This window comes from Dama dama, chromosome 30 (assembly GCF_033118175.1).
Source record: "Dama dama isolate Ldn47 chromosome 30, ASM3311817v1, whole genome shotgun sequence".
Lineage (NCBI taxonomy): Eukaryota > Metazoa > Chordata > Mammalia > Artiodactyla > Cervidae > Dama > Dama dama.
The window spans coordinates 31,878,796-31,897,110 of record NC_083710.1 but is presented as its reverse complement, the minus strand read 5'-3'; the positions used below and the strand labels follow the sequence as shown (position 1 = coordinate 31,897,110).

Genomic DNA, 18,315 nt, shown 5'->3' with positions numbered 1-18,315 from the left:
CTGTAGGTTTGATTCTTGGCTTTTCCTAACCCGAGGTTGTGAAGTTGTTTTCCTACATTATATTCTAAAAACTTTTCCAATTGCCTCAATATTTAGTTTATTAATCGACCTGAAATTCCTTTTGTGTATGGTGTGAGATATGGGTACAGTGTCATTTTTTTCCATATAGATAATGAAAATCTCAGAACGTAAAAAATTTAAACAACTTTATTGAGTTGTAATTTGTATATCATAAAATTAATAAAATTGACCTATTTCAAGTGTATAGTTGAGTAATTTTTAGTAAATATCCTGAGGAGAAACTCACCATAGTCCAATTTTAGAACATTTTTATCAGTCCAGTAAGATCCCTCATGCCGATTTATAATTAATCTGTCACTGAATTCTTTATAAGTTTTCATCTTGAGTTCTCAGCAGCATCTCTATTATAGTGTTAAACAAGTGATGATAGCAGGTATGTTTTTGTAGGTCCTGAAAATAGGTAAAACATTTTCAGAAGAGCATCAATAAGCATGATTTATGCTGTAGGGTATAGCATCTTACCTTTCTCAGATTCAGAAATCTTTCATATAATTCTTAGTTTGTTGAACTTTTTTCCTTATTTTCTTTTATAGTTGTGAATTGATCTTGAATTTTCTTCAAACATTGTCTCTTAATTTTTTTAGATTATCACATGATTTTTCTTTTTTATTCTGTTAATATGATGAATTCAACCTTGCATTTCTGGGATTAAACCCAGTTTTTTTAATCTGCAGCTACATTTGGTTTCTTAAGTATTTTTTTTTTTTCTAGTATTTTATTTAAAAACTTTGTAAACAGAAAAGACCTGTCAGTGGTTCTTTTCCCTTTCTCTTACTTTTCTCATTGGGTGTTAGTATCATGGTTATGCTAGTTAGCTGGATAAAGTTGTTAGGTTGGTGAAGGAGTAACTGTGGTTTTGGACTGTGAATTTTAAATCACACAACTAGGCTCAAACACATCTTTATTAATCAAAATAGGAACCATTATAGTCAAGACATTTTTGCTAATGAAAAATAAGTTGGTTTATTCCTGTAGCATAAAAATCCGTACTTTGAAATTCCGTGAACTCTTGGAAAGCATTATCTTTTTGGGGTATTCTACATTAAAGTATTATCTTTTTGGGGTATTCTACATTAAAGTATTCTACATTAATGTCAGGAAGAGTCTCTTGTTTGATGTTCTATCTTGACAGGAGTCTGTCTTCCTTTTCCCATAAGATCACCAAAACTGAACTCTAAATTTGTCAGGGTTGGCAGATGGGCTCAGGGTGTAAGTAGATATAATGTTCCATTTACTTCTCTGGATTCCTGAATTCTCTTAGATTTTGGCCCAAGTAATTTGTAATACTATAAAAAAATGCTGTGTGTGTATTTTATATATATGTATATATATAATTTTGTAGTATATATTATAAATATTATATATAATGTTTTATATATGTAGGTAAGTATATAATTAAATAAAATCATATTTTTTTTGTAGTTGAAGGATTAGTTCAAATAACCTAGCTTGTCACAAATGGAAATAAAAGTAAAAATAAAATTTTAAAAGTTGGAGAAATGTTCATTAAAATGATTTTCATTAATTAAATAAATGAATTACTATAAATTAGGAAATAGTTAGAATGTTTTCATGTTTATTATGAATATTGTTAATGTTTTTTTTTTTTTTGGTTTGCATCTAATAGTTTTCTTGTTTTAGGGGTAAAAATACTTCCATCATGGCTCATTCAAAGACAAGGACCAATGATGGAAAAATTACCTATCCTCCTGGTGTCAAGGAAATCTCAGATAAAATATCTAAAGAAGAGATGGTGAGACGGTTAAAGGTGAGTGGAATTAGGTTATGTCCTTTGGGCATCCATTTAGGATGAGCGGAGTTGGGGAGAGCACCTATGGAAATCATATAGGGCTGTACCTTGCTAAAGCACATCAGAGCAGAAAATATTTCATGACCAAAACTAGTTAGCTGTAATTCGGAGCTAAGAAAGTGGAATAGGTAAAGAGTTGTAGAGTTTCCTCAGCTGTTGTTAATTGGAGTATAGTTGGGGCGGTGAAGCTTAGGGTTTCTAGGGCCTCCTCTCCTGCGCTTGCTGAGCCCCTTCCGTCGTGTCTGACTCTGCGCGGCCCCATAGACGGCAGCCCACCAGGCTCTACCTGGGTGTAAGAGACAAATCCCCAATATGCTTACACTCCTTACTGTCTGTGGAAAGTTGTCTCCTCTCTCCAGTATCTCATTTATATTATGAAAACAACCATTTTAATTTGATTTTTAATTCTTATTAAAAATTAAATTTATAAGATTTAATTCTTTCTACTGAGTACTAAGTCTCCATTTTACTTTCTTGTATTTTGAAATTAAGTTAAGGAGCTTTACTTTTAGCTCTTGGTTTCTGATGTGCAGCAGTGAGGCAAGATGGATGGCAAACTCCATTCATGAGGCAGTCACTGTACTGTTAAACTCTTTGTATTTGCTTGAATAATGTTTTGTCTTTGACCATCAGTGATGGTCTTCATGATTAAAATGGTTAGAAGAGCAGAATGGCCAAGGAGATTATTAAGCTGATTAGTTCAGATGTTCTTTATTTTTAAGCATTTTTTTCCCCTTCAGTGTTGTATCCACCTAGACATGTTGCCTGTTATTACTATTTGCCTATATTTCCAGTGTAGAAAGTTTGCCATAATTAATCACTGAAGGCTCAGGAGCTTTAAAGTACTACTTTATTGTTGCATGATTATTTTTATTAGAAGAAAAAAAACCCTTGTACTATTACAAATTTCATATAAAATCTTAGTATTATAGCCTATGCATACAGTACTGGAATGACAGATATAAGGTGTTTATTATTCAAAGCAAAAGGCATCTTTGAGCAGATTAAGTTTACCAATATGTGGATCTTTTATCTAGTTGGGAGTTTGTGTATATTTTATTAGAAATGGTTAAGCTACAAACTGCATCTGGTATTTTTCATTTCTGAGTATCTAGATTTTCTTGACCTATTAAATTTTTAGAGAAAAAGTATGTTTATTTCCTCAGATTTGTTTATATTTCAGCAATGGTATCATCCTTATTGTCTGCTAAGAAATGAATGTTAAACACAGAGATAGATTCCACTTATAAGCTATTAGCATTCAGTGTCTTTTATGGATGTTATTTTCTCAGACATCTTTTTTAATTTAAGGACTCATATATGAAGTGTTCATGAGTTTGTAACACCATTTGAGTTGTACAGAGTATTGAGGAATTCCTGTTATCTAACCCTTGATTATTTTGGTGGAATGACTGCCACAGTGTTCACATGCAGCGCTTGTAGTATCCTTTTATTATTTTGTAGACATTTATGCCCAGCAATAATCTGCTTAGTTTTATTTTTTTTTTGTTTCTAATTTACACTTCCCTCTGTTAAGTTTTATAAAATCGTGTTAATATATAAGATGTCATTTATGTAATTCCTAGAGTTTCCTGTAATATTTTATTCAAAATATACTTTCTGTCTCACTCTTGTGAAGAGATTCCAGGGGAAGAACGAGTTTCTTGCATGTAGCTTTCCCTTCCTCCCCACATAATACACCTAAGTCCATCAAAGCATATATCTTAAAAGTAATAAAATTAAGAGGTTAAGAGAGTAGCCCTGGACATTGTACTCTTAAACTAATGTAGTGCCAGACTGAAGAATTAGTGTGTGCCTGGTTCTGGATTCTGGTGTAGTGGAACTGAGGGTCCGTCCTGTGAGGAGCAGTGTTAGCCACAGCTGCTGTGGGAACTCAGTGTGACACTGGGCAGTTCCTTACTCAGAAGTCTTACTCTGCAGCTGGGTGGAGATCCATGTTGCCATGTGTCTCAAGGACCCAGTCCAGTCCTACTTGTTGATTGGTGTCTGTAGCACCACCTAGTGGATGCCAGATGGTCACCTTTACGTTCTCCCTGATAAGTTCGGCAATTTTCTTAAGTCTCATGTGAAGTAGAAATAGTGCAGGCTGAGACTTCACTGTGACTGCTAATATTGAAATTAGAGAAAGCTCTTCATAGAATGCAGACTATGTAATTTTTCACGATTGTTGTTTCTGTCCCACCTCTTTTGTATAAAGGTTTGCTTTCTTCTGCTCACTCCATACATGATGCTGTTGAGTCTTACTAATGAACTGTCCACCTCCTGTTCCCTTTTGCTGTAGTGCAGGAAGTACTTCATTGGATGCTACAGATAGATACTTTGAAAGGAAACATGAAAGTGTATTTATTGGAAGTTAACCTTTGTAATTAATATGGTTTTTATTTTCAGATGAATATATTTTTACATGGAGGATGTCACTTTTTGATTTCATTTTACTTTTATATAGATGGTTGTGAAAACTTTCATGGATATGGACCAGGACTCTGAAGAAGAAAAGGAGCTTTACTTAAATCTAGCTTTACATCTTGCTTCAGATTTTTTCCTCAAGCATCCTGATAAAGATGTTCGCTTACTGGTAGCCTGCTGCCTTGCTGATATTTTCAGGATTTATGCTCCTGAAGCTCCTTATACATCCCCTGATAAATTAAAGGCAAGTACTGATTCAAAGAACTGCCAAGATTGACTGATACTTTATCTTTCTAACTGAAATGGGTATTCAAGTATTTAGATTATTTGTTTGGAGTCTTTGACATTAATTGCAGCAGTCTTTTGCTAAACTACTTTTGTTTTCTTTATTTTCTGTAGAATTTCCTCCCTCCCATTAGTACTTAATTTTATAAAACAAGTTCTGAAGATCAGAATAAGAAGTTGATTAATAAAGTATATTGTATACTTTCTTTTTTGGCCGCTCCATGTGGCTTGTGGGATCTTAGTCCCCTGACCAGGGATTGAACCTTGGCCGTGGTGGTGAAAGTGCCAAGTCTTAACCACTGGATTGCCAGGGAGTTTCCTATACTTTTTAAATTATGCCGTCATTAGTGCTATCACTTGGCGTACACTTCCTTTTCCTTTTAAAAAATTCATGTTGAAGACCATGTTCATTATTGAAAAGACAGTATCTAGTGTAAATGTGAATTTATAAGAATCCTAATTCATATAATGGAAGATGTTATGTGCATTGTTCTGAAGCAAATACAGTGGGCAAAATTTTAATGAAAGGTAGAAAACATAGCTAGTACTTGATTATGGTAGTTTTAAGTAAAGGCATGTCAATGAAATGATTTTTAAAAGATGGAAAAAGAAAGGGAATAACCTAGTTAATCCAGTGGATAAAAAGAATGAAAATAAGTATAGCTGTGCAAAAAAATATCGAGTAAGGCAGGTTAGAAGAACATTAGAAAAACCAGCAATAATAAAAGATAACTGCAGAAACTGTGGGTTAGAAAATGAGTCCATGGGAAGATTACTGAGTATGAATTTAAAAAAAGACAATTTAGATTTATTTTATTTAACAAGTATTTATGTTAGTTACCTGTCAGGAACTGGGTTTACCTTGGTGAAAAACAGCCCAGACTTGATTCTATAGTCAGGGACTTGCATCTTAAAAACTGAAATGAGAAACCTGCTCATTTGATCAAGTCAGCCAGGATTCCAGTAAGGAATGCCTAAACTGCTGTGGGCATGTTTGTCTTACATATCTCACAGTGGGGGAAATAGGGAACGATATTTGTCATTTAAAAGTAAACTGAATTATAAGACTTGCGAATGCTCGGAGACTTAAAGTAGATAATATGAGCTGGTCTGTGGAGTTGTGTACCTGAATGAATTGTAAACCTCTGATTTGAGGTACTTAATTGTTTTAAGGAGTAGTTGTATTTAGTAGTTCAAACCATTTTTGAAGAATGTTCTTTTGATAGTATTTTTCTTGAAAAGCTACTCAATAGTCTGCATATTCTGTTTGTTCCCTTTTAAATAAGGTTTATCATTTTACTTATAAGGGACATTTTCTCTCTCTTTTTTTTGATTGATTAGCATGCCTCCTTTATAGAAGGAGCTTTTATAATTTTAGCCTTTTCCACACTTTCCAAAAACATCATCTCCATACAAATTTGACTCAGAGTGATACTGAACCTATTTTACCCAGGTATAAAGGGGATGTGTAATAAAAAGTCAAAAGTAAGAGATGGAGATAGATTGATAAATTGTAGGGGAAAACAAGTGTTAATAATTATAATGACTGGGTAGGAAGCCTGACAAGTTAACTTCTAAGGGTCTTTTTAAAATTTCTGAGTTTCTGCAGTCTCTTTTCTTTCCACTTGGTGATTTTGTTTTGCAGTTTTAAGTTTCCTAAACTATGTTCTTTCTATCCAATTACCATATATAATGCCATTCCACAAACCTGATCAAATCAGCTTTCGGTCATTTCAACGTGTTCGTTCTAATAACAGCATAAGTTTTAGTTTACTTGGTTTTCAGGTCTATTATTTTTAACTTACTGTAAGATGTTTTTCTTTCTCTACTTTAAGATCATGGTAAATGATTTACTGTCTTCCTTTAAAGGGGGGTAAGATATTTGGTGTTTTTATGATAATGCACATTAAAAAAATTTCAGCCAAGTGCAAGCTTTTTTTTCCTTTTTTTTAAACTGGTTCTTTACAATTTTATCATGATAGATACTTTTGAGTGCTGAATTATCTTTAGGAATTTAGTGGATGTTTTCATAATCTAAACAATACTTTGTCCTTTTTTTTAAGGATATATTTATGTTTATAACAAGGCAGTTGAAGGGACTAGAAGATACAAAGAGCCCACAATTCAATAGGTATTTTTATTTACTTGAGGTAAGCAGTATGTTATATTTTGAGGTGACATTTTAAAATGGTTTCTGTACATATGTATTTTTACTAATTAAAATTTTACCCTTTTCACCTCTTAATTTTAGAACATTGCTTGGGTCAAGTCATATAACATATGTTTTGAGTTGGAAGACAGCAATGAAATTTTTACCCAGTTATACAGAACATTATTTTCAGTTATAAAGTAAGTTTACTAAGATTATAATCTTTTTTAAATATAAAGAATTTTTAGCTTATAGATGAATCTGCATAAACTTTTTTATGATGAATATCGGAAGGCTAATATTTGTAACTTAAGAATCATTAACATGATTTTTATAGATATGTTTTGAAAATGAATATAGCCAATTTTGTATTGTAGAGAATAATACAAGAGTGGCATTAGTTAATCTAACTGATATAAAAATATTTTTATTATATTATTTTTCTTTTGTTTAAATCACATATTACTGACCCCTTAATTCCTGTGAATCATTTAGTTCTCTGTGTATTCCTTATAATCATCTATTAGAATTAACTTCAACAAAGCAGTTTGATGTTCTGAATTTAAGGCCAAACTAAAGTTACATTTGATTTAATTACTTTTGATTGTGAGACTGATAAAAATTAACAAACGTAATCTTGGAAATGTAGTTAAAAAATATTTTGGATGCTACTATAAGATTTTGGAGAGAAGGAAGCTTTAGATGAATATATAGAATTATATTTAATTAATACCTTAATATCACTGTAAAATAAAGTGTGGTATTCCATGTTATGATTAAATCCTATAAATTTCAGGTATGCTTAAGTTTAAATGAAATATCAATTTTGAATTTCAGCAATGGCCACAATCAGAAAGTTCATATGCATATGGTGGATCTCATGAGTTCTATTATTTGTGAAGGTGATACAGTATCTCAAGAGCTTTTGGATACAGTTTTGGTAAATCTGGTACCTGCTCATAAGGTAAGTAGCAAAATATGCTTGAATATGTATATCTAAAATATGTCAGCAGTAGGGTCCAGAATTAACTTATGTTTAAAATGCAGTTTATCCTGCTTTATTCCTAGTTTTGGAGACTTTTATTGATTAATGTTAATGAACATTAATTGTATTTAGTAAAACATGACTGTGTGGATCACAATAAACTGTGGAACATTCTGAAAGAGATGGGCATATCAGACCACCTGACCTACCTCTTGAGAAATCTGTATGCAGGTCAGGAAGCAACAGTTAGAACTGGACGTGAAACAACAGACTGGTTCCGAATAGAAAAAGGAGTATGTCAAGGCTGTATACTGTCACCCTGCTTATTAAGTTATATGCAGAGTACATCATGAGAAACGCTGGGCTGGAAGAAGCACAAGCTGGAATCGAGATTGCCGGGAGAAATATCAATAACCTCAGATATGCAGATGACACCACCCTTATGGCAGAAAATGAAGAAGAACTAAAGAGCTCCTTGATGAAAGTGAAAGAGGAGAGTGAAAAAGTTGGTTTAAAGCTCAATATTCAGAAAACTAAGATCATGGCATCTGGTCTCATCACTTCATGGGAAATAGATGGGGAAACAGTGGAAACAGTGGCTGACTTTATTTTTCTGGGCTCCAAAATGACTGCAGATGGTGATTGCAGCCATGAGATTAAAAGAGGCTTACTCCTTGGAAGGAAAGTTATGACCAACCTAGACAGCATATTAAAAAGCAGAGACATTACCTTGCCAACAAAGGTCCGTCTCGTCAAGGCTATGGTTTTTCCAGTGGTCATGTATGGATGTGAGAGTTGAATTATAAAGAAAGCTGAGCACCGAAGAAAGAATTAATGCTTTTGAACTGTGGTGTTGGAGAAGACTCTTGAGAGTCCCTTGGACTGCAAGGAGATCCAGCCAGTCCATCCTAAGGGAGATCAGTCCTGGGTGTTCATTGGGAAGACTGATGTTGAAGCTGAAATTCCAGTCCTTTAGCCACCTGATGCAAAGAGCTGATTCATTGGAAAAGATACTGATGCTGGGAAAGATTGAGGGCAGGAGGAGAAGGGGACGACAGAGAATGAGATGGTTGGATGGCATCCTCAACTCAATGGACATGGGTTTGGGTGGACTCCGGGAGTTGGTGATGGACAGGGAGGCCTGGCATGCTGAGGTTCATGGGGTCTCAAAGAGTCGGACACAACTGAGCAACTGAACCGAACTGAAAACATGAAACACTTATTAGTCATTAATTAAATGGAAAGAAGAGATAATAGATTTTGTACATGTGATAAAATATCTGTAATAACTCAGTTTTGTATAGGATTATGTTTCAAGGAGTATATTACTGGCTACTTAGAAATGGGTTCAATCCCTGGGTTGAGAAGATGCCTGGAGAAGGAAGTGGAAACTCACTCCAGTATTCTTGCCCAGAAATTTACAGAGGAGTCTGGCAGGCTATGATCCATGGATTCGCAAAGAGTTGGACATGACTGAGCGACTAATACTTTGATTTTCTTTTCTTTAATTCTCTAATATATGTTGGGAGATACATAAGCAATTAGTACCTTGGGTAAAAGATAGTGGTAGTATAGATTGAAAGAAGGGGTGAAATGCAAAGAGAAGTCTTTACTAATTTGGAAAAAGGGAAATGTTGATGGCAATACTGTTTCTTGTGTGGGTAATGTTAATCAAGTTGTGTGTGTTTATGTGTTTGTGTGTTTTGCTCTTTGAAAGTGACTGACACTCTAGTGAGCAGTTGGAAATGTGGTTCTGTGATTCACCAGTATAAAGGTCTCTGCAAAGTTAAGACCTTTCTGGCAAAATATAATTTAAATTTATAGCTATACAGCTTTCTCAGAAATATTGCCAGTGAAAAATGACCTCATAATCAAAAATTTCCAAACTTTTAAAGTAGTCCCTCAATACTGAAAAATCAGGCACTAACTAAAAATTCAAATTATATATTTATGAGCTAAAAATGATAAATACCTTTAACAGAATTAAATATAACAGTTTTATGTCTTAATGCCTGTGAGTGTAAGAGTTAAAAAACGTGATAGCTAGGCATATGAATGGAGAAGGTGTAAGGTTAGGGGAAAGAAATGTATAAATTAAAAATGGTCATTGAAATCAAAATCTTTATTGGATTGTAACAGCCATTTAGAGAACTAGGATATAGATCTGAGGAAATTATACAAATACAGTGAGATAAGGAAAAGAAAAGATTCTAACACGTGAAAGAGAGACTGGAAAGGTCCAGTATATCTAAAAGTGATTTAGAGCACCAAATAAGATTGGAAAAAGAAACAATATGCAAGTATATATTTGCTTAACATTTTCTAGAATTGATGAGAAGCGTAAATTTATGAGTGAGGTAACAAAAGTGTCATAAACAGAATATAAACAAAACCCAGTGCAGACACATCCTGGAGAAATTGTAGAATGCTGAAATAGAAATAATGTATTCATACCAAGCATCCAGAGGGGAAAAGCACAGCCCTTACAAAGAATAAACCTTAAAGTGATGTCTGACTTCCCAGTGGCAAGGACAGATGCCAGAAGATAATGGACCTGTATTTCACAAAGGGCTAAGATAAAATAACTGTATACAGACACAGTTGCTATCCAGTTTGAGTGAACTTAAGACATTAAATATACAACTTGTCAATATACCCTTCCTGAAAGGACTACTACTCTTCAAATACTTTAGAATAATGGAAATTGAAACTTGAAAGAAGTGAAATGTAAGTAGTAGTGGTGAACAACAAAATGCTCTAAGTAAGAACTGATATAAAGCAAAAACAGTAGTAGTGAAAATTGTACTTATTTATTAAAGGGATATTAACAAAATGGTCCTAAACCACTGGATGAAAATAACATGTAAGATTGAATGACTTAATGGAGTCGGTGAGTGATATGATCCTGGTGATGATCAGGACAATACAGCAGTAAAAAATTTACTTTGAACATTAAATGAAGTACTTTTGTTAAAATTTTAAGGATTACACTGCAGGGAAGAATTAAAATAAATGTAAATGGACCAAATTTATTACTTCAGGTTGTCAGATTAAATTAAAAATAATCCACCTGGTCATTGTTAATAAGAGATAACAGCAAAAATAATTTCACCAAAGGTGACACTAAAACGATGGGAAAAGTATTTGTCAAGCGCATATTGACTGAAGGGAAATTGAAGTAGCTTGTGTTGATTTTAGGTAGTATAGTCTTCACTGGGTAGAGAAGGGATTTATACAGTGATAAACTACAGTGCTAAAATGATATCTAACTTGCAATTACATAGGCTAAAAATATTAGTATATAAAGCATATACTGAAAAAATTATAAGGACACACTCACAATTTGGTGGGCCATTTAAAAAACTTCCCAGTAATTATAAACCTAATAGACCAGTGGTTCTTGAGGATTTTAAACCACAAAGCTAACAATGCTGTAGCACTCATAATTAATCTGTCAAAAGAATAAACCATAATGGAAATTACTAGCTATTTAGAAATGATAATTAAAATGGTAACATATTGAATCGTCTGGGATTCAAGTTAAATATTTTTAATACAACTTTATGGTTTTGTCCAGCTCAAGAAGTTATAAAAATATTATTAGAATGTACAGGTGGTAGAAGAAAGTAAACAATGAAGAATGGAAATTAATCAAATGGAAAACAGTGACATTTCAGAAAAACCTAAAATTGGTAATTTAGGTCAAATCACGTCAGATCAGAAAAAGGGAGATGGTATCAATAAACAGTTTTAGAATGAAATGAAGAACAGCAAACATTAAAAAGATCAAAAACAATTCCATGAACATTATTTTATGCTAACATTTGGAATTGGTCAAATTTCTAGAAAATATAACTTGCCAATTTTTTCTCAAGAGAGAAAATTTTGAATAACCTTTAACCAGTAAAAATTTTAATTGATTTTATTTATTAAAAATTTTTTTTAATTCGTTTTAGAAACTATATCCATAAAACTGGCAAAGGCCTTCCTCCCAAACAACCATGACAATAATGATAGCAACAGCCGCAGAACTCAAACAGAGCATAAAAGAACTTAAAACTCATCACCAGCTGATTTCTATTAATCATTTAAGTGCCATGTAATCCTGATAATTTAGAAAGCTTTTTCAGATTATAAAAAGGAAAACATGTTCTACAATTCACATTATGAACAGAATATAATCTTCATAGGGAAACTAGACAAATCCAAGTGCAAGAAAGGAGGATGATTTAATTTAAAGTAAAATGGCAACCCACTCCAGTATTCTTGCCTGGAGAATCCTGTGGACAGAAGAGCCTGGAGGGCCGCTGTCCACAGGGTCGCACAGAGTCGGACACGACTGAAGCGACTTAGCATGCATGCACTGGAGAAAGAAATGGCAACCCACTCCAGTATTCTTGCCTGGAGAATCCCAGGGACAGAGGAGCCTGGTGGGCTGCAGTCTGTCGGGTCGCACAGAGTCGGACACGACTGAAACGACTTAGCATCAGCAGCATACTCATGTAAATCCAGTATGAAATAGCAATGGATAGTATCCAGAATGATACAAAGATGGTTAACAGTAGGCTAAGATATTTGTGGAAATTAACAAAGAAAAAAAAATCAGTAGACCTATAAAGAAAACTATTTGCTAAAGTTCAGTATAACTTATGATAAAGAATATTAGCATATTTGAAATAGTAATTTCTTTAACCTTATAAGATTGTGCATGGTACTGCACTTAATGGTGAAATGATGAGGCATTCTCTTTGATGTTAGGGATATTGTAAGGATGTCAACTTCTACTCAGGAAAGAGACAAGTATGCTGTTTCTAATCAACATTAACTGGAGGTCTTAAGTTAGTGCAATAAAACAATACAAACAAAAGATAAAAGAAGAAACAAAACTGAAATTATTTGCAGATGTTCTGACTGCTTGTACAGAAAAAACAATGTACGAATTAGTTTGTAGAACAAGTAAGAAAATTCTGCAGTTGCTAGGTATAAGATCAATATATAAAAATCTGTTAGTGTAATTTGGAAAAAAATTTTATTTGTAGCTTTTAACAAAAATTTGAGCTACTTAGAAATTTAATAACTGTACGTGACCTTAGTGTCAAAAATTATTGCAGTTGATGAAAAAGTACATGTTGCATGATTTGTTACATTTATGTGATGGGAAACTTAGTATCATAATAATGTCATCCCTCTTCATACTAATAGATAACCCAGTCAAAATAGAGACTGTGAATGTGTGTGTATATGAGCATGTGTGTTTAGTTGGACAAATCAGTTTTTGAAAAAGAGTAAGAAAGTGGGGACTTACCTTAACCTGATGTTAAGACATTGCTTCCATATGTCTCTTTGACTGTAAAATCGGGCAATAATAGTAATAGACCAAGGGACATATGGAAGTAATGGAGACCTTATAAATAGATATATAGTTATATAGAAACTTGAGAGTGTGGATATTACCAGGGAAGTCTCTGGAGGGAATAATGGACTTGAATGTCCATGTGGAAAATAATGCAAGATTCTTATTTCACACCATGCATAAAAATAAAGTACAGGCAGAATACAGATCTAAATGTGAAAAGCCAGTGTTTAAAGTTTTATTCAAAAATATAAAACAACAAGTTAACATCAGTGTAGAAAGAATTTTAAAAATGTAGAGAGAACACAAGCCAAGTAGTAGAGAAAGCACAAGCCAAATAGGAAAAGATTGATATATCTGGTTATATTAAAGTTAAAGCTTCTATGACCTAAGACACCATAAGCATTGTAAAAATTTAACTATAAGACACATTGTGCATATAATTGACAGATACTTAGTGGATAGAATTTATAGAGAAACTTCACAAATAAGAAGGCAAAACAGCTCATTTGAAAAATGGCAAAGGTAGTATTTATAGAAAATTACTTCTTATATGTGCAAGGAGCCATGTACAAGACAATTTAATGTCTATGAATAGGAGAATGAGTAAATAAGCTGTAGTAGGCTATATGGGCTTCCCTGGTGGTTCAGACGGTAAAGAATCCACCTGCAATGCAGGAGACCCAGATTCAATCCCTGGGTCAAGAAAATCCCCTGGAGAAGGAAATGGCAACCCACTACAGTATTCTTGCCTTGGAATCCAGTGGACAAAGGACCCTGGCGGGCTGCAGTCCATGATGTTTCAAAGAGTCAAACATGGCTTAGCGACTAAGCATGCACATATTATGTATTAAAATACTAAACAGGGATCTTAAGTTCTACTAGACTGCTTAGTCTTCAGAGAAAAGTGTCTTTGCTGTGCTGTCTCCCTTTTATTCAAATTGAATTTTAGAGTTTTCTCATTCATTTATTTACTTAAGAGTAGCTTTTTGAATACAGGTAACATTTCCTTTTTCATATTTAGTGGTGTATAATATAGGTACTTTTTTTCCCCTCCCCCCTCAGAATTTAAACAAGCAAGCATATGATTTGGCAAAGGCTTTACTGAAGAGGACAGCTCAAGCTATTGAACCATATATTACGAATGTAAGTCTTCTTTGTCCAGTTGGTTGTCAGAAAGATTAGCCAAAATTTTAAAGACTGCTCGAAGCAGAATTTTGGCAAGTAGTACATACTTTAAGATTTTTATTGTTTTAATCATTAAGTGTATTTTCTTTCTCCTTCTTATTTAAAATTATTATTGGTTAATATTTTCTTGATTACCTCTATCTTTTGTTCATTTCCTTCTTTCAAATTGCGTAGTAACTAAAACAGTTTTTATTTTGGTTAGCAAACTATACTGTTTTTATTGTTGGAAATTGAGTTAAATGTAATTAGATAAATCATATGGAACTTTTCATTATTCAGAGAAGTTGCTTACAGCTTTTTGGAAATTAAATTGATTTGTACAAGAAGAAGATATGAACTAATATCAAGACATAAAAATTGAAGGCAAGTATGAATGACAGCAATGTGGTGAAAGTTGCCTATCTTACTCTCCTTGGGATAGATTCCATATAAATCTACCTCTTCTGAGAACGGGAAAGAATTGCAGTGAAAAAGCCCTTTCATTATCATCTCAGGTCTACTTATTTAAGATTGACCATCTTCTCTTTGTTTTCAGGAGAAATGTATTCTGTCTGCTAGGTTCACTGATAGAAGCTTGTTGAGGTTTCATTTTACCCTCACAGTTGTGGTGAGCTGCACAACTCTGGGTGGCACCATTCACGTTGTATTCCATGTGAATTTGTTCCATCCAGTGGAACAAATCCAGAACACAGTCTTGATGTTGGCCTCTGGAATTGTGTAGCAGGTCTGTCTCCACCCTGCTTTCCACTTTTATCCACATCTGAAAATGTAAAGGATGTAAATCTGTCATCTTGGAAAAATTTAAGAAGGAAAGCCTTTTGTAATTATGTATTTAATTTTCCAGAAGTTTATTGAAGGAGATTTTTTCTTGAAGTATACAAAATTTAATTTGGTATATAAAAATGTATCATGGAAATGGAACAATACCTTGGTAAATTCCAGTCTTTGTTGCTGGCTTATTTCTTAAATAATTATAAGCATGTGATGATTTGGAAAAATGTATTTGATTTATAAAGAAACTGTTTTGGAGAGTGAACTTTCAGAAACTGGAGACTTGAATTATGTAATCTGCCTTAAAAGCTCCCAATAAGATTTCCAGGGAATTCTAAATATTGATTTCTGCAAGTTTTGTGAGTGTTGTGTATTGGCTGGAGTAAATTGCTTAGATTGAGTGGATTGAGTTCTTTTTGTATGACATGATGGCACTTGAAATCTGTAGAGCCACATTTAAACATTCTGTTATTTAGTACCCCTTCCCTTTTCCTTTGCTTCAAGTGCCTGTGAATGATTGTCTCCATGGATATTAGGTATATTAGGTGAGCTCCTCCTGGTGGTCATTTATTTAAGCTGATACTGCCAAGCCAGTTTTTTTAGGGGAACACTTAATTTTTCTGATGCCTTTTTCTGGTACAAAAATAAGAAAATAACACTGTACTATGTTGGTATGCTTTGTAGGATTGGGAAAATAAATGTTTGATTGGGTAATAAAGATTTGGAATAGAATGAGGTGATTAGGTTCATTATACTGTTCTCTCAACATCTGTGTATGTCTGAAAATATTTATGATAAAAGCTAAAAGAAAGATAAAAACACTTCTAGTAATCCCATATATATCAAGGTAAAAACATTTCCCTGTCACTTACACCTTATGTCTCCTGCTCTTAGTTCTTGCTACAGATATAGACAGCCACTCCATACTCTATTATGTCTTTATCAGAAGCTGGGGATGGGGACAGGAGATACAGGATGAGTAGAATGGTCTGAGCACACCTTCAGTTACATATTTATTCCAAGTATTCTGTCATCATTTTCTTCTCTCTCCCTGTTGTCCTTTTTTTCTTGTTCCCCTGCTTTATTTGATAGTTAGCTAAAAAGTCATTAAAAATTGCTTTTTTTTCCTTCTCCTGTTCTCCCTTCTAAATCGACTTAACTTTTCTACTGCAAATCTATACAGTTACATGTAAAATACTTTCTGGTGAGTTTAATTGTCTTGTGGGGTTTTAGTACAGTGTGAAACTCATTCAGTCTTTTTGGATTTGTACATGTAAAGCCATTATTCATTTATCTTCCTAGTAGAAAACTAACAAGCAAAAATAGAGGTAGGCTATCAAGGTAATATAACCCTGCTTCTATCTCTTTTTTACTTGAGTATTTTTTCACTCTCATGCATGTGGACACATTCAAGTTTGTTTTTTATAGATAGTGATGTTTTTATATGTAGAACTTAAGAAGTCATGTTGGACGAGTTATTTTTTTAAAATAGAATTTGTAATTTGACAACTCACAAAACTAAAAAGTACATATATGTATTAAAAAGGTACAACAGTATCAAAAACACAAAGTACATAGTGACAGTTCAACAAATTCCCTATATGGATCACTTCTTGGTAGTGTTATTTTTTTACCAGATCTTTTTAATCACAGCTTTTAGGGGATGACACAAAATTATTTTGTTGCTTTGAAAAAATGTGTTGTTTATCTTGATATAGTTAAAATTTGGTTAAATTGCTTAATCTCACTTAGTGTCAGTTATTTTGTAATTAAAGTTGATCATCTAAATTTAAGGTAGAATTTCTTACCAGGGTTTAACTTATTCCTCCTACTTGTTTCATCAGGAGGCAGTTGTTATTTAATGTTACATGAAAATTAGCATTTGTAATGGAAGGACTCATGTTTTTTAGAGGGAGATACTTTACCCAAATCTGTATTTGCTGCTTCCTCTGAAGTGTACACCTTCAGGAAGTTGTTTTACTTATAATTGTATCATGGTACCTGTTATACATCATTCATTCATTTAAACTGAATAGATTTTGTATACCTCTGTGTCAGGCACTGTACTAGGCTCTTGTTATACAGTGAAGACTGATTTGGAGATATGTGGAGATTTTAAGTGTCAAATAAATGTTTTTGATGAAATTTGTAAGGAGTTAAACCAGGCAGTGTTTTTTCCCCCCTTCCATTTTCAAATGAGCTTTTCCAGACTGATAGAAGTTTTCTGCAAACTGATGATTTGAGCACCAAGGTGGCCAGATTGGAAAGAATTATCTTTTGTTAAGGAAAGCTAGATTTATTTTTAAACAGGAGAAAGTTTTTGAATGGCAAAAAAAAGCCATTGTATCTTCAACTTGAATGAGAATTTAACCTTTGATGTCTTGAAATTCTTTTCACACAAAATTGATGAACATTACAGACAAACAACTTATTTTTAAAACCAATAAATAATAGTAGAATAGAATTTTTTATTTTCTTCCCTCATGGTTAGGTAGTTTGTACAGGTTCATAAGTCCAAAAAACTTCATTTAAAAACAACCCAAGAACTAAAGGCCAGCAGAGAAGACGTTGAAATGTGAAATCCTTGACTGTACTTTCCAGATAGAAAACCTAATTAAGCCAAGTTGTATGTTAATTGTCACAGAAAGAAGAGATCAGAGCAGCTTGTATGATGTAGAGAATCCTTAATACCATTTTCAAGGAGATACTATGTAGGATATTCTGTGGGTTAATTTTTTCACATATTTGGAAGACTTTAAATAGATAGGAACTTGATCATTATGCCGTGTATTTTTTACCATTTTCAGTAGTAATGTGATAAATGTTTTGAGTGTAGAAGCTTGTGCTGGCTGCTTATAGAAGAAAATCACATTTGATTTTCTTTTGTTTGTGTGTGCTTTTAATTGGACTTTAAGTAGTGCTGTAAACCTTTGTGTGTGTGTGTTTATGTATATACACATTGTTTATCAGAATATAAAAGAAGATAGAAAGTATTAGATGTTGTTTTGCATTGTAAATATACAATTACATATTTTAAAAGTGGCGTTGGCTCCTACTGTGAAGGTGAAGGCTTTGTCTTCCGTGCTGTTCTCCCCCATACTGCTGTGGTGAACAAAATGTGACCCCTTGCCCTTAAGAAATTTATCTAGTAGAGAAACTAAGACATGTATACAAACAACTGTGATACAGAGTAAAATATGGTAAGTACCATAATGGGGAATAAAATGTGTTTGGTAGGTAGGCTGTTTATTGATATGTTAATTGAT

The 18,315-nt window shown here is 33.3% G+C and overlaps 1 protein-coding gene across 6 annotated transcripts in view; it reads left to right on the top strand.

The window, feature by feature from the left end:
- PDS5B (PDS5 cohesin associated factor B) overlaps window positions 1-18,315 on the top strand; it is a 170,391-nt gene that overhangs the window by 53,924 nt on the left and 98,152 nt on the right. For all 6 annotated transcript variants that reach the window (XM_061133534.1, XM_061133533.1, XM_061133535.1 and 3 more), the window contains exons 2-7: window positions 1,723-1,849; window positions 4,359-4,562; window positions 6,667-6,753; window positions 6,855-6,952; window positions 7,590-7,716; window positions 14,156-14,236. In XM_061133534.1, coding sequence (XP_060989517.1) covers window positions 1,742-1,849; window positions 4,359-4,562; window positions 6,667-6,753; window positions 6,855-6,952; window positions 7,590-7,716; window positions 14,156-14,236 — 705 coding nt within the window. In that variant the 5' untranslated portion in view covers window positions 1,723-1,741. The remainder of the gene's footprint in view (window positions 1-1,722; window positions 1,850-4,358; window positions 4,563-6,666; window positions 6,754-6,854; window positions 6,953-7,589; window positions 7,717-14,155; window positions 14,237-18,315) is intronic.